The sequence below is a fragment of the Numenius arquata genome, unplaced genomic scaffold, assembly GCF_964106895.1.
Source record: "Numenius arquata unplaced genomic scaffold, bNumArq3.hap1.1 HAP1_SCAFFOLD_1514, whole genome shotgun sequence".
NCBI classification, from domain to species: Eukaryota; Metazoa; Chordata; class Aves; order Charadriiformes; family Scolopacidae; genus Numenius; species Numenius arquata.
This window is the reverse complement of record NW_027414920.1, coordinates 1-16,722: the sequence shown is the minus strand read 5'-3', so window position 1 is coordinate 16,722 and position 16,722 is coordinate 1. Positions and strand designations below refer to the sequence as shown.

Genomic DNA, 16,722 nt, shown 5'->3' with positions numbered 1-16,722 from the left:
GGTGTGTTTGAAGTTAATCCCATTTTTGGGGGTGTGTTTGATGTTAATCCTATTTTTTGGGGAGTGTTTTTGCTCCTAATCCCATTTTTGGGGGTATGTTTGATGTTAATCCCATTTTTTGGGGCGTTTTTGGTGCTAATCCCATTTTTGGGGGTGTGTTTGATGTTGATCCCATTTTTTGGGGAGTGTTTTTGCTCCTAATCCCATTTTTGGGGGTGTGTTTCATGTTAATCCCATTTTGGGGGGGCGTTTTTGATGCTAATCCCATTTTTTGGGGGGTGTGTTTGGTGCTAATCCCATTTTTTGGGGGTGTGTTTGGTGCTAATCCCATTTTGGGGGCGTTTTTGGTGCTAATCCCATTTTTGGGGGTGTGTTTGATGTTAATCCTGTTTTTTGAGGGCGTTTTTGGTGCTAATCCCGTTTTGGGGGGGGGGCGTTTTAGGTGCTAATCCTATTTTATTGTTCTATTACTGGGGATAATCCCTTTGCGCTATTTTCTGGTGACAATCCCATTTTTATTGGGGATAATCTCCTTTTTTGGGGTATTATTCAGGATAATCCTCTTTCTTGGGCTATTTTTGGGTGCCGATCCCTTTTATTTGGGCTTTTTTTTTGGGCACTAATCCCCCTTTTTGGCCTATTTTTGGGCGCTAATCCCTTTTATTTGGGTGCTAATCGCCTTTATGGGTATTTTTTTGGGTGCTAATCCCTTTTTTTCTGGGTTTTGGGGGTACTGATTCCCCTTTTTGGCCTATTTTTGGGCGCTAATCCCCTTTTTGGCTTATTTTTGGGCGCTAACCCCCCTTTTTGGCCTATTTTGGGCGCTAATCCCTTGTATTTGGGTGCTAATCGCCTTTATGGGGTTTTTTTTGGGTGCTAATCCCTTTTTTTCTGGGTTTTGGGGGCACTGATTCCCCTTTTTGGCCTATTTTTGGGCGCTAATCCCCTTTTTGGCCTATTTTTGGGCGCTAACCCCCCTTTTTGGCCTATTTTTGGTGCTAATCCCTTGTATTTGGGTGCTAATCACCTTTATGGGTGTTTTTTTGGGTGCTAATCCCTTTTTTTCTGGGTTTTGGGGTACTGATCCCCTTTTTTGCCCTATTTTTGGGCGCTAATCCCCTTTTTTGGCTTATTTTGGGGCACTAATGTCTTTTTTTTTCCTTTTTTTTTGTCGTCAACCCCATTTTTTTGCTACTAAGCCTTATTTTTTTATTTTTCTCCTTATTTTTCCTTCTCCCCCCCCCCTACCCCCCCAAAAAAAAAAGTACGGCCGCCTCATCGACCTTTGCCAGCCCACCCAGAAGAAATACCAAATCGCCGTCACCAAGGTTTTGGGGAAGAACATGGACGCCATCATCGTGGATTCGGAAAAAACGGGGCGCGATTGTATCCAATACATCAAGGAGCAACGGGGGGAGCCCGAAACCTTCCTGCCCCTCGATTATCTGGAGGTGGGGAGCGGCGACACCCCCCCAAATTTGAGGGGTGGGGTGTGTGGCACGGGTTGAGGGTTTCCACCCTGGGGAGGCCGGGACACCCTTGGGGGGGGGGGGTTTGGGGGGGACCCCTATTGAACCCCTGGGGGTCCTGTAAGGAGTTTGGGGGACCCATTGAACCCCCAGACCCTCCTACCCCTCCTGGGGGGTTTTGGGGGGGGGGCATTTAACCCTTCAGGGCTCAGAGTCCCCCCCTGGGGGTTTTGTGGGGCCCCATTTAACACCTCAAGGTTCAGACCCCTCCCTGGGGGTTTTGGGGGGCCCTATTGAACCCCTAGACCCTCCTACCCCTCCTGGGGGTTTTGGGGGGGCCCTTTTAACCCCTTGGACCTTGTAGCCCCCCCAGGGAGGGTTTGGGGGGGGGTCTGTATTGAACCCCGGGTGGGGGTGTTTGGGTGTCCGTATTGAATCCCTGTGACCTCATGCTTCTCCGTGGGGGTTTTGGGGGGCCCCGTTGAACCCCTAGACCCTCCTACCCCTCCTGGGGGTTTTGGGGGGGCCCCTTTTAACCCCTTGGACCTTGTAGCCCCCCCCAGGGAGGGTTTGGGGGGGGGGGGGTCTGTATTGAACCCCGGGCGGGGAGGGCGGTTGAGTGTCCGTATTGAATCCCTGTGACCTCCTGCTCCTCCCTGGGGGTTTTGGGGGGCCCCGTTGAACCCCCAGACCCTCCTACCCCTCCTGGGGGTTTTGGGGGGGGCCCTTTTAACCCCTTGGACCTTGTAGCCCCCCCAGGGAGGGTTTGGGGGGGGGTCTGTATTGAACCCCGGATGGGGGTGTTTGGGTGTCCGTATTGAATCCCTGTGACCTCATGCTCCTCCGTGGGGGTTTTGGGGGGGCCCCGTTGAACCCCTAGACCCTCCTACCCCTCCTGGGGGTTTTGGGAGGGCCCTTTTAACCCCTTGGACCTTGTAGCCCCCCCCAGGGAGGGTTTAGGGGGGGGTCTGTATTGAACCCCGGGCGGGGAGGGCGGTTGAGTGTCCGTATTGAATCCCTGTGATCTCCTGCTCCTCCGTGGGGGTTTTGGGGGGGGGGGGGGGGTGTCGAATTTGGGGGTGACCTTCCCTCCCTTAATTTTTAAACACCCCCAACCCCCCCCCCCCCCAGGTGAAGCCGACGGACGAGAAGCTGCGGGAGCTGAAAGGGGCCAAACTGGTGATCGACGTCATCCGTTACGAACCCCCCCACATCAAAAAAGCCCTTCAATACGCCTGCGGCAACGCCTTGGTCTGCGACAACGTGGAGGACGCCCGACGCATCGCTTTCGGGGGCCACCAACGGCACAAAGTGGGGGGGGTTCCCCCTTAAAACCTTCCCACCCCACCCCCTTTCGTTTTCCCATCGTTATCTGTAGATTAATTAATGCCCCCCCCTCTCCCCTTTCCCCCCCCCCCCCTTTCCACCTTAGGCCACCCCAGCCCCATTCCGTCGCTTTCGGGGGCCACCAATGCCCCAAAATATTGGGGGCCACCCCCTTAAAACCCCCCCCCCCCAACCCCTCACACACACCCCCCCCCCTTCATTTTCCCTTCATTATATATTGGTTAATTAATGCGCCCCCCCCCCCCCCATTTTTTTTTTGCGGGGGGTGGTGTGTTTCTTTGCAGACGGTGGCGTTGGACGGGACCCTCTTCCAAAAATCGGGGGTTATTTCGGGGGGGGCCAGCGATTTAAAAGCCAAAGCCCGACGCTGGGACGAGAAGGCGGTGGATAAACTCAAGGAGAAGAAGGAGCGGTTGACGGAGGAGCTCAAGGTAAAAAAAAAATGGGGTAAAAAAATGCTATTTGCCCATTTTGGCTCTTTTTAAAGCCCGCCCCCCCCCCCCCCCCTCTTTCAACTCCCGTTTTTGGGTCTTGTTTGCCCAGAGTCGGTGGGAAACCTCAGGCTCCTTCCCTGGGGGGAAAAGCTGCTTCTTCCTCTTCCTCCTCCTCTTCCTCCTCCTCTTCCTCCTCCTCTTCCTCCTCCTCTTCCTCCTCCTCTTCCTCCTCCTCTTCCTCCTCCTCTTCCTCCTCCTCTTCCTCCTCCTCTTCCTCCTCCTCTTCCTCCTCCTCTTCCTCCCCCCAAACCTCCTCCTTCCTCTTCTCGCCTTCCTCCCCCCAAACCTCCGTCTTCCTCCTCGCCTTCCTCCCCCCAGTCCTCCTCCTTCCTCTTCGTCGCCTTCCTCCCCCCGAACCTCCATCTTCCTCCTCGCCTTCCTCCCCCCGAACCTCCGTCTTCCTCCTCGCCTTCCTCCCCCCGAACCTCCGTCTTCCTCCTCGCCTTCCTCCCCCCAGTCCTCCTCCTTCCTCCTCGCCTTCCTCCCCCCAGTCCTCCTCCTTCCTTTTCGTCGCCTTCCTCCCCCCAGTCCTCCTCCTTCCTCTTCGTCGCCTTCCTCCCCCCAAACCTCCTCCTTCCTCTTCTCGCCTTCCTCCCCCCAGTCCTCCTCCTTCCTTTTCGTCGCCTTCCTCCCCCCAGTCCTCCTCCTTCCTTTTCGTCGCCTTCCTCCCCCCAGTCCTCCTCCTTCCTCTTCGTCGCCTTCCTCCCCCCAGTCCTCCTCCTTCCTCTTCGTCGCCTTCCTCCCCCCAAACCTCCGTCTTCCTCCTCGCCTTCCTCCCCCCAAACCTCCGTCTTCCTCCTCGCCTTCCTCCCCCCAAACCTCCGTCTTCCTCCTCGCCTTCCTCCCCCCAAACCTCCGTCTTCCTCCTCGCCTTCCTCCCCCCAAACCTCCGTCTTCCTCCTCGCCTTCCTCCCCCCAAACCTCCGTCTTCCTCCTCGCCTTCCTCCCCCCAAACCTCCGTCTTCCTCCTCGCCTTCCTCCCCCCAAACCTCCGTCTTCCTCCTCGCCTTCCTCCCCCCACTCCTCCGTCTTCCTCCTCGCCTTCCTCCCCCCACTCCTCCTCCTTCCTCCCCCCAAACCTCCTCCTTCCTCTTCGTCGCCTTCGTCCCCCCAAACCTCCTTCTTCCTCCTCCAAACCCTCATCTTCCTCCTCCCTCTCCAGCATTTCGGAGCTTCCTATCCCCAGGCTCAACACTGAACCCCCCAAACCCAAGCACAACCCCCTCCCTGGGCTCAGGGCATCCCCCCAACAGGTGGATTCCCCCCCTTTTCCCCCCCCCTCACCCCTTTTTTTTTATTTGCCCCCCCCTCCAGGAGCAGATGAAGGCCAAGAGGAAGGAAGCCGAGCTCCGGCAAGTCCAATCCCAAGCCCACGGCCTCCAAATGCGCCTCAAATATTCCCAGAGCGACCTGGAACAGACCAAAACCCGGCACCTCGCCCTCAATCTCCAGGTGACCCCCCCCCGGGAGGGGGGGTGTTGGGTGCATTTTGGGGACAATTCTGCCCTTTTTGGGGCTTTTCTTGGTCTGTTGGAGCTTCTACCAGCTCTAAATATAGCTCTTTTTGGGGGGGCGATTCGCGGCACCCTGTGCATTCCCTATGGGTGATATTGGGTCTGTGCGGTCCTGGGGAGGGGGGATTTTGGGGGACGGGGGGGGATTGAGGGGGGTCTTTAGCACCCTCTGACCCCCCTTTTTGCCCCCCTCCAGGAAAAGTCAAAACTGGAGAGCGAATTGGCCAACTTTGGGCCACGAATTAACGATATCAAAAGAATCATCCAGGGCCGGGAGCGGGAGATGAAGGACCTGAAGGAGAAGATGAACCAGGTGGGTTTTTTTTTTTGGAGGGGGGGGCAGGGGGGAAGTGTGGGGGGTACAACGTCAGCCCCCGCCCCCAGGCTGACGTCCCTGTCCCCCCCCCCCCCCCCCCCCCCGTAGGTGGAAGATGAGGTTTTTGAGGAGTTTTGCCGAGAAATCGGGGTCAGGAACATCCGGGAGTTCGAGGAGGAGAAGGTCAAGAGGCAGAACGAGATCGCCAAGAAGAGGTTAAAAAAAGGGTGTTCGTCCCCCCCCACCTCCCCAAACCATTTGGGGGGCAGAGCATGCCCTCCCCTAATATTTTGGGCACCCCCTAAATGTCTCAGGGACCCCCCCCGACACCTCAAGGTCCCTCCCCAACCCCTCGAGGACCCCCCTAAATATCTTGGGGACCCCCCTCAACACCTCAAGATCCCTCCTCAACACCTCGAGGTCTCCTCTAATACCTTGAGGACCCTCCTAAATATCTCGGGGACCCCCCCTAATATTTTGGGGACCCCCTAAATGTCTCAGGGACCCCCCCCTGACACCTCAAGGTCCCTCCCCAACCCCTCGAGGACCCCCCTAAATATCTTGGGGACCCCCCTCAACACCTCAAGATCCCTCCTCAACACCTCGAGGTCTCCTCTAATACCTTGAGGACCCTCCTAAATATCTCGGGGACCCCCCCTAATATTTTGGGGACCCCCTAAATGTCTCAGGGACCCCCCCCGACACCTCAAGGTCCCACCCCAACCCCTCGAGGACCCCCCTAAATATCTTGGGGACCCCCCTCAACACCTCAAGATCCCTCCTCAACACCTCGAGGTCTCCTCTAATACCTTGAGGACCCTCCTAAATATCACGGGGACCCACCCTAATATTTTGGGGACCCCCTAAATGTCTCAGGGACCCCCCCCGACACCTCAAGGTCCCACCCCAACCCCTCGAGGACCCCCCTAAATATCTTGGGGACCCCCCTCAACACCTCAAGATCCCTCCTCAACACCTCGAGGTCTCCTCTAATACCTTGAGGACCCTCCTAAATATCTCGGGGACCCCCCCTAATATTTTGGGGACCCCCCAATATTTCAGGGATGCCCTAAATGTCTTGGGAACCCCCCCAACCCCTCGAGGTCCCTCCCCAACCCCTTGAGGTCCCCTCCAAACACCTCAAGGTCCCTCCCCAATATTTCGGAGACCCCCCCAATATTTCGGAGACCCCCCCAATATTTCGGAGACCCCCCCAATATTTCAGGGACCCCCCCAATATTTCGGGGACCCTCCCCAACCCCTCGAGGTCCCTCCCCAACCCCTCGAGTTCCCCCTCCAAACACCTCAAGGTCCCTCCTCAACACCTCGGGGACCCCCCTAAACACCTCGAGGTCCCTCCCCAACCCCTCGGGGACCCCCCAACCCCTCGGAGACGCCCCCCAGTATTTCAGGGATGCCCCAAATGTCTTGGGGACCCCCCCCAACCCCTCGAGGTCCCCTCCAAACACCTCAAGCTCCCTCCTCAGGACCTTGAGGACCCCCCGAAATAGCTTGAGGACCCCCCCTAATATTTTGGGGACCCCCCAATATTTCAGGGATGCTCTAAATGTCTTGGGGACCCCCCCAACCCCTCGAGGTCCCTCCCCAACCCCTCGAGGTTCCCTCCAAACACCTCAAGGTTCCTCCTCAACACCTCGAGGTGCCCTCCAAACACCTCGAGGTCCCTCCCCAACCCCTCAGAGACCCCCCCAATATTTCTGAGACCCCCCCAATATTTCTGGGACCTCCCCAACCCCTCGAGTTCCCCCTCCAAACACCTCAAGGTCCCTCCTCAACCCCTCGAGGACCCCCCTAAACACCTCGAGGTCCCTCCCCAACCCCTCGGGGACCCCCCAACCCCTCGGAGACGCCCCCCAGTATTTCAGGGATGCCCCAAACGTCTTGGGGACCCCCCCCAACCCCTCGAGGTCCCCTCCAAACACCTCAAGGTCCCTCCTCAGGACCTCAAGGACCCCCCGAAATAGCTTGAGGACCCCCCCCTAATATTTTGGGGACCCTCCAATATTTCAGGGATGCCCTAAATGTCTCGAGGTCCCTCCCCAACCCCTCGAGGTCCCTCCCCAACCCCTCGAGGTTCCCTCCAAACACCTCAAGGTTCCTCCTCAACACCTCGAGGTGCCCTCCAAACACCTCGAGGTCCCTCCCCAACCCCTCAGAGACCCCCCCAATATTTCTGAGACCCCCCCAATATTTCTGGGACCTCCCCAACCCCTCGAGTTCCCCCTCCAAACACCTCAAGGTTCCTCCTCAACACCTCGAGGACCCCCCTAAACACCTCGAGGTCCCTCCCCAACCCCTTGGGGACCCCCCAACCCCTCGGAGACGCCCCCCAGTATTTCAGGGATGCCCCAAATGTCTTGAGGACCCCCCCCAACCCCTCGAGGACCCCCCTAAACACCTCGAGGTCCCTCCCCAACCCCTCAGGGACCCCCCAACCCCTCGGAGACGCCCCCCAGTATTTCAGGGATGCCCCAAATGTCTTGGGGACCCCCCCCAACCCCTCGAGGTCCCCTCCAAACACCTCAAGGTCCCTCCTCAGGACCTCAAGGACCCCCCGAAATAGCTTGAGGACCCCCCCCTAATATTTTGGGGACCCCCCAATATTTCAGGGATGCTCTAAATGTCTTGGGGACCCCCCCCCAACCCCTCGAGGTCCCTCCCCAACCCCTCGAGGTCCCCTCCAAACACCTCAAGGTCCCTCTCCAACCCCTCAGAGACCCCCCCAATATTGCTGAGACCCCCCCCAATATTTCTGGGACCTCCCCAACCCCTCGAGTTCCCCCTCCAAACACCTCAAGGTCCCTCCTCAACACCTCGTGGACCCCCCTAAACACCTCGAGGTCCCTCCCCAACCCCTCGGGGACCCCCCAACCCCTCGGAGACCCCCCCCCAATATTTCGGGGACACACCCCACCCCCCTTTTTTTGTTGTTTTTTGGTTTTCCAGGCTGGAGTTTGAGAACCAGAAGACTCGCCTGGGCATCCAGCTGGATTTCGAGCGCAACCAGCTGCGGGAGGACCAGGAGAAGGTGCTGATGTGGGAGCAGGGGGTGCGCAAGGACGAGGCCGAGATCGAGAAGCTCAAGAAGGTTTGGGGGGGTTGTGAAAAAAGAAAAGGGGGGTGGGGGGGGTGTATTTTGAGGGGGGGTGTGTGTCTGATTTGGGGGGACAAATCGTGGCAGGAGGAGCAGCGGCACATGAAGATCATCGACGAGACGATGGCGCAGCTGCAGGACCTGAAGAACCAGCACTTGGCCAAGAAGTCGGAGGTGAACGACAAGAACCACGAGATGGACGAGATCCGCAAGAAGCTGGGCGGGGCCAACAAGTGAGGGGGGCGGGGCCGATGGGAAGGGGGGCGGGGCCGATGGGAAGGGGGGTGGGGCCGATGGGAAGGGGGGCGGGGCCGATGGGAAAGGGGGTGGGGCCGAGGGAGGGGTATAAAGGGAAGGGACAGGGTCTGGGGAAGGAGTAGAGCTGTAGGATCAGGGCTATGGAAAGGGGCGGGGCCAAGAAGTGAGGGGGCGGGGCCGATGGGAAAGGGGGCGGGGCCGATGGGAAGGGGGGGTGGGGCCGAGGGAGGGGCCTAAAGGGGAGGGATATGCTATGGGGAAGGAGTGGAGCTGTAAGATTAGGGCTATGGAAAGGGGCGGGGCCAAGAAGTGAGGGGGGCGGGGCCGATGGGAAGGGGGGGGCGATGGGAAGGGGGGCGGGGCCAATGGGAAGGGGGGTGGGGCCGAGGGAGGGGCCTAAAGGGGAGGGATATGCTATGGGGAAGGAGTGGAGCTGTAGGATCAGGGCTATGGAAAGGGGCGGGGCCAAGAAGTGAGGGGGCGGGGCCGATGGGAAAGGAGGAGGGGCCGATGGGAAAGGGGGGCGGGGCCGAAGGAGGGAGGGGTATGCTATGGGGAAGGAGTGGAGCTGTAGGATCAGGGCTATGGAAAGGGGCCAAGCCAAGAAGTGAGGGGGGCGGGGCCAAAAAGCGAGGGGGTGGGGCTTGATGTGGAAGGGGCGGGGCCGAGGGAGGGGCCTAAAGGGGAGGGATATGCGATGGGGAAGAAGTGGAGCTGTAGGAGCAGGGCTATGGAAAGGGGTGGGGCCAATGGGAAAGGGGCGGGGCCAAAAGAGCGAGGGGGAGGAGCTTGATGTGGAAGGGGTGGGGCCAATGAAAAGGGGCGGGGCCGAGGGAGGGGCCTAAAGGGGAGGGATATGCTACAGGGAAGGAGTGGAGCTGTAGGAGCAGGGCTATGGAAAGGGGCGGAGCCAGAAAGCGGGGGGGCGGGACTTGAGGTGGAAGGGGCGGGGCCGATGGGAAATAGGCAGGGCTGATAGAAATGGGCGGGGCCGAGGGAGGGGCTTAAAGGGGAGGGACATGCTATAGGGAAGGAGTAGAGCTGTAGGAGAAGGGCTAGGGAAAGGGGTGGGGCTTTCTGGGAAAGGGGGTGGGGCAAAAAGTGAGGGTGGGGCTTGAGTTGGAAGGGGCGGGGTGAAGGAAAGGGGGTGGGGCTAAGGGGAAAGGGGGCGGGGCCGAGGGAGGGACCTACAAGGCAGGGACAGGGTGTGGGGAAGGAGTGAGTCTGTAGGGGCTGGGCTAAAGGTGTTGTGGGCGGGGCTAAAGGTGTTGTGGGCGGGGCTTAGGGGGCATGGGAGGGACTATGGGGCTTGTAGGTGGGACATGGGCGGGGCTGAGGGCCTTGTGGGCGGGGCTAAGAGATGCCAAGGGCTCTAAAGGCAGTGGTGGCCCAGCTAGGGATGTGTGGGCGGGGCTGGGGAGCTGTGGGCGGGGCTATGGCCTTGTGGGCAGGGCTGGGGAGCTGTGGGCAGGGCTAAGGGGGAATGGGAGGGTCTACAGGCCTTGTGGGTGGGGCTAGGGGCCTTGTGGGCGGGGCTAAGAGATGCCAAGGGCTCTAAAGGCGCTGCAGGCCCAGCTAGGGATGTGTGGGCGGGGCTATGGCCTTGTGGGTGGGGCTGGGGGACTGTGGGCGGGGCTAAGGGGGAATGGGAGGGTCTACGGGCCTTGTGGGTGGGGCTAGGGGCCTTGTGGGCGGGGCTAAGAGATGCCAAGGGCTCTAAAGGCGCTGCAGGCCCAGCTAGGGATGTGTGGGCGGGGCTAAGGCCTTGTGGGCGGGGCTGTGGGTCCTGACCCCACCCCTTTTTTTTGCCCCTAGGGAGATGACCCACCTGCAGAAGGAGGTGACGGCCATCGAGACGAAGCTGGAGCAGAAGCGCAGCGACCGCCACAACCTCCTCCAGGCCTGCAAGATGCAGGACATCAAGCTCCCCCTCTCCAAGGGCACCATGGACGACATCAGCCAGGAGGAGGTGGGGAACCCAGCGCAGGGAGGTTTGGGGGGCAGGGTGGGGGGGTCATGTGGGGTTGGGGGAGACAGCCCTGACCCCCCACCCCCCCTTTTTTTGTGTGTGTCCCCCCCAAAAAAGGGTGGCCCGGCCGGGGAGGAGCCGGTGAGCAGCTCCCAGAGAACCTCCAGCCTCTACGCCCGGGAGGCCCTCATCGAGATCGACTACAGTGACCTGCCCGAGGAGCTCAAGGTGCGCTGGCCCTTTAAGGAAGGCCCCTCCCACTTCCTTTGGGGCCCCTCCCACTCGCCTAGGCCCCTCCCGCTTCCTTCTGGCCCCTCCTGTTTCCTTCTGGCCCCTCCCACTCCTTAAAGCTCCACCCCTTTCCCCAAGGCGCCTCCCGCCCCATAGGACCAAGTGGCCCCGCCCCTTGATAAGCCCCTCCCCTTCTCAAGCCCCACCCACTTCTCATTAGCATACCGAGCCACTCCCCCTCCTGGCCCTTCCCACCCACCTTACTACCTACATGGTGTGTTTTGCTAGGGGTGTGGCTTGTCTATAGCCCCGCCCCCTCGCTTGAGGCCACACCCCCATCTCGAGACCACACCCTGGACAAGACCACGCCCCCTGGATAGAAGCCACGCCCATTTTCCTGTGGCCACGCCCCCTCCCCCCTCGCTCAACCCCATACCCAGCTCAGCCACCATCCCGGTGGGATTCCCTGCCCCGCCCCACTATGCCCCGCCCCCCCTCTCCCGGAGGCCACGCCCCCGTGCCCCGCCCACCGAAACCCCGCCCCCCCACCCCCTCCCTAAGGACGCGCAGGCGGAGGAGGAGATCCGTCAGGAGATGAACCAGCTGCAGCAGCGGCTGACGGAGCAGCAGAGCGTCCTCCAGCGCATCGCCGCCCCCAACATGAAGGCCATGGAGAAGCTGGAGAGCGTCCGGGATAAATTCCAGGAGACGTCGGACGGTGGGGACACGGCCTGGGGGGGCCGAAGGGGGACGGCGGGGACGTGGCGGGGGAGGACGGGGACGTGGGGGCGCTGGAGGTGCGGGGACACCAGGGACGTGAAGACACCAGGGACGTGGAGGAAAAGGGAGCAGCGGGAAGACACAGGAACGTGGGGGACAAGGGGACACCAGAAAGACATGGGGACACTGGGGACACCAGGAAGACATGGGGACACTGGGGACGTGGGGAAGCCAGAGATGTGGGGACACCAGGGATTTGGGGCCACCAGGAAGACACAGGGACACGGGGACACCAGGAAGACACAGGAGGGACATGGGGACACCAGAGAGATGTGGGGGACGTAGGGACACCAGGAAGACACAGGAGGGACATGGGGCCACCAGGAAGACATGGGGACCTGGGGATGCCAGGAAGACGGAACGTGGGGACACCAGGAAGACCCAGGAGGGACATGGGGCCACCAGGGATGTGGGGGACATGGGGACACCAGAGAGATGTGGGGACACCAGGAAGACACAGAGATGTGGGGACACAGGGACACCAGGAAGACACAGGAGGGACATGGGGACACCAGAGAGACGTGGGGGACATAGGGATACCAGGAAGACACGGGAGGGACGTGGGGACACCAGGGATGTGGGGGACATGGGGCCACCAGAGAGACGTGGGGGATGTAGGGACACCAGGAAGACACAGGAGGGACGTGGGGGACATGGGGCCACCAGGAAGACGGGACGTGGGGACACCAGGAAGACCCAGGAGGGACATGGGGACACGAGGGATGTGGGGGACGTGGGGACGCCAGAGAGATGTGGGGACACCAGGGAGACACAGAGATGTGGGGACACGGGGACACCAGGAAGACACGGGAGGGACGTGGCGGACATGGGGCCACCAGGAAGACGGGACGTGGGGACACCAGCGATGTGGGGGACATGGGGACGCCAGAGAGATGTGGGGACACCAGGAAGACACAGAGATGTGGGGACACGGGGACACCAGGAAGACACGGGAGGGACGTGGGGGACATGGGGACACCAGGAAGAAGACACGGGGACACCGGGAAGACACAGGAGGGACGTGGGGACACCAGGAGGTCACCAGGGAGACCTAGGAACACCAAGGACGTGGGGCCACCAGGGGGACGTGGGGCCACCAAAGGCATGGGGCCACCAGGGAGACGTGGGACGGTGACGTGGGTGACACAAGCGCCATCAGGTGACACAACCCCAAGGGCAGCACCGTCCCACGTTATCACGGGGACGCCGACCGTGGGGCTGTCCCCGAGGATGTCCCCAATGTCCCCAAGGATGTCCCCAATGATGTGTCCCCCCCCCTTAGAGTTCGAGGCGGCGCGGAAACGGGCCAAGAAGGCCAAGCAAGCCTTCGAGCAGATGAAGAAGGAGCGATTCGACCGCTTCAACGCCTGCTTCGAGTCGGTGGCCACCAACATCGACGAGATCTACAAGGCCCTCTCCCGCAACAGCAGCGCCCAGGTAACCTCGCACGAGGGCTTTTGCACGCTCGCACGGGGTTGGGGGGGGGGGTGGGGAGCCTTGCACGCTCGTCCCGGCTTCACAGAGGGGCTTTGCGTGGCCACGCCTGGGCTTGGATGGCCACCTCTGGGCTTTGGTGGCCACCTAAGCCTTGCCCTGGTCACCCCTGGCCTCACATCAGGCCTTGCACGTGGCCTTGCACGCTCACAGGGGGGCTTTGCACGCTCGTCCCGGCTTCACGGGTGGGAGGTTTGATGGCCACCCCTGGGCTTTGGTGGCCACCCCTGGGCTTGGATGGCCACCTAAGCCTTGCCCTGGTCACCCCTGGCCTCACATCAGGCCTTGCACGAGGCCTTGCACGCTCACAGGGGGGCTTTGCACGCTCGTCCCAGCTTCACGGGGGGGAGGTTTGATGGCCACCCCTGGGCTTTGGTGGCCACCCCTGGGCTTGGATGGCCACCTAAGCCTTGCCCTGGTCACCCCTGGCCTCACATCAGGCCTTGCACGAGGCCTTGCACGCTCACAGGGGGGCTTTGCACGCTCGTCCCAGCTTCACGGGGGGGAGGTTTGATGGCCACCCCTGGGCTTTGGTGGCCACCCCTGGGCTTGGATGGCCACCTAAGCCTTGTCTTGGTCACCCCTGGCCTCACATCAGGCTTTGCACGCGGCCTTGCACGCTCACAGGGGTGCTTTGCACACTCGTCCCGGCTTCACGGGGGGGCTTTGCGTGGTCATCCCTGGGCTTTGATGGCCACCCTTGGGCTTTGATGGCCACCCTTGGGCTTGGATGGCCACCCCTGGGCTTGGATGGCCACCTAAGCCTTGTCTTGGTCATCCCTGGCCTCACATCAGGCCTTGCACGAGGCCTTGCACGCTCACAGGGGGGCTTTGCACGCTCATCCTGGCTTCACGGGGGGGCTTTGCGTGGTCATCCCTGGGCTTTGATGGCCACCCTTGGGCTTTGATGGCCACCCTTGGGCTTGGATGGCCACCCCTGGGCTTGGATGGCCACCTAAGCCTTGTCTTGGTCACCCCTGGCCTCACATCAGGCCTTGCACGCGGCCTTGCACGCTCACAGGGGGGCTTTGCACGCTCGTCCCGGCTTCACGGGGGGGGCTTTGCATGGTCATCCCTGATGAGCCCTACCTGGATGGCATTCCCACCCCCCCCCTCCTCTTCCTCCCCCCTCGTAGGGACACAGGGACCCCCCGTGTCCACCCCCACCGTGTTCCCCCCCCCCCCCATGTCCCCCCAACGTCCCCTTTTGTCCCCCTTGTCCCCCCCCCGTGCCCCCCCCCAGGCCTTCCTGGGTCCCAAGAACCCCACCTGGACAGCATTCCCCCCCCCCATTTCTCCCCTCCCTCCTCTTCCTCCCCCCTCGTTGGGACACGGGGACCCTGTGGGTCCCCCCCCGTGTCCCCAAGGTCCCCTTTTATCCCCCTTGTCCCCCCCCCGTGCCCCCCCCAGGCCTTCCTGGGCCCCGAGAACCCCGAGGAGCCCTACCTGGATGGCATTCCCCCCCACCCCTCCTCTTCCTCCCCCCTCGTTGGGACACAGGGGCCCCACAGGTCCCCCCCCCATGTCCCCAACGTCCCTTTTTGTCCCCCTTGTCCCCCCCCCGTGCCCCCCCCAGGCCTTCCTGGGCCCTGAGAACCCCGAGGAGCCCTACCTGGACGGCATCAACTACAACTGTGTGGCCCCCGGCAAGCGATTCCGCCCCATGGACAACCTCTCGGGGGGGGAAAAAACGGTGGCCGCCCTCGCCCTCCTCTTCGCCATCCACAGGTAGAACCCCCCCCCCTCCTTTTTTTGGGGTCACCCTACCCCTTTTTGGGGGGGTCCGAGCCCTTTTCACCTTCTTTTGGGGGTCTGTCCCCCCCCCAGTTATAAGCCGGCTCCGTTCTTCGTGCTGGATGAGATCGACGCGGCGCTGGATAACACCAACATTGGGAAGGTGGGGGTTTTGGGGTGTCCCCCCAAGATTTTGGGGTCCCCCCCAGGGATTTTTGGGGTCCCCCTAGGGATTTAGAGTCCCCCCCCAGGGATTTTGGGGGGGTTCTCTGGGGATTTCAGGGGGTTGCTCTGGCATTTCAGGGGGTTGCTCTGGGATTTTGGGTCCCCCCCAAGGGATTTTGGGGTGTCCCCCCAGGATTTTGGGGTCCCCCCCGGGATTTGAAGTCACCCCCAGGGGTTTTGGGGACCCCCTCAGGGATTTTGCAGTGTTTCCCTGGGGTTTTGGGGTCCCCCCCCAGGGATTTTGGGGTCCCCCCAAAGATTTTAGGGGAATTTAGTGCCCTGGGGAGGGGAACTGGGCCTCCCCACCCTATTTTTAGCCTCCCCACCCTATTTTTTGCCTCCCCCGCCCATTTTTGGGGTTCCCCACCCTATTTTTGGGGTCCTCCACCCCATTTGGGGGCCCCCCCCCTCCACGTTTGGGGGGGTCTTTGGGGGTGTCCAGCCTCCCCCAGCCCCATTTTTCCCCTCAATGGGCTGGTTTCGGTGCCCTAAAATGGGTTTTTTATTGCCCTTCACCCCATTTTCTGCTCTTCCACCCCCTTTTTCTGCCCCCCCCTTCCCATTTTTGGGGTCCCCCACACCGTTTTGGGGGTCCCCTGACTTGTTTTTTTTTTTGGGGGGGGGGGTGTCACCCACAGGTGGCCAATTACATCAAGGAGCAATCGGCCGCCAACTTCCAGGCCATCGTCATCTCCCTCAAGGAGGAGTTTTACACCAAAGCCCAGAGTCTCATCGGCGTCTACCCCGAGGTGGGTCAAATACCCCCCCCGGGGGGGGGCAAAATACCCCTGGGGGGGCAATTAGCCCCTTGGGGGGGGGTAGAAAAACCCTTTGGGGTGTGGAAATAGCCCCTTTGGGGGTGGAAATGCCCCTGGAGGGAGGAACGTGGTGCTGGGAAGGGGGTAAATTATCCCTGGAGGGGGGAGGAGGGGATAAATACCCCCCCGGGGGGGGTAAAATACCCCTGGGGGGGCAATTAGCCCCTTGGGGGGGGTAGAAATGGCTGTTGGGGGTGTGGAAATAGCCCCTTTGGGGGTGGAAATGCCCCTGGAGGGAGAGACGTGGTGCTGGGAAGGGGGTAAAATATCCCTGGAGGGGGGAGGAGGGAATAAATACCCCCCCCGGGGGGGGTAAAATACCCCTGGGGGGGCAATTAGCCCCTTGGGGGGGGTAGAAATGGCTGTTGGGGGTGTGGAAATAGCCCCTTTGGGGGTGGAAATGCCCCTGGAGGGAGAGATGTGGTGCTGGGAAGGGGGTAAAATATCCCTGGAGGGGGGAGGAGGGGATAAATACCCCCCCCCCGGGGGGGGGGGTAAAATACTCCTGGGGGGGCAATTAGCCCCTTGGGGGGGGTAGAAATGGCTGTTGGGGGTGTGGAAATAGCCCCTTTGGGGGTGGAAATGCCCCTGGAGGGAGAGACGTGGTGCTGGGGAGGGGGTAAAATATCCCTGGAGGGGGGAGGAGGGGATAAATATACCCCCCCCGGGGGGTAAAATACCCCCTGGGGGGGGCAATTAGCCCCTTGGGGGGGGTAGAAATGGCTGTTGGGGGGGGGTAGAAATAACCCCTTTGGGGGTGGAAATGCCCCTGGAGGGGAGGGTTGTGGTGCTGGGGGAGGGGGTAATACCCCCCCATGGGGTAAATACCCCCCCATGGGTGGTAAAAATACCCCGGGAGGGGGGCAATTAGCCCCTTGGGGGGGTTAGAAATGCCCATTGGGGGGTGGAAATGCCCCTGGAGGGGGGTGATGTGGTGTGGGAGGAACTCCAATTGGGG

At 61.1% G+C, this 16,722-nt stretch overlaps 1 protein-coding gene across 1 annotated transcript; it reads left to right on the top strand.

Annotated features, from left to right (window-relative positions):
* Positions 1–1,270: 1,270 nt before the first annotated feature.
* On the top strand, positions 1,271–15,695 carry SMC1A (structural maintenance of chromosomes 1A; the record flags this gene model as incomplete). Its single annotated transcript, XM_074167384.1, has 15 exons — positions 1,271–1,451; positions 2,601–2,780; positions 3,101–3,247; positions 4,625–4,762; positions 5,021–5,137; positions 5,249–5,355; positions 8,108–8,249; positions 8,343–8,488; positions 10,329–10,482; positions 10,600–10,710; positions 11,275–11,431; positions 12,776–12,930; positions 14,564–14,715; positions 14,815–14,884; positions 15,585–15,695. Coding segments are annotated over exons 1-15 (1,995 nt in total), but the record flags the coding sequence as incomplete, so codon positions are not given.
* Positions 15,696–16,722: the final 1,027 nt, after the last annotated feature.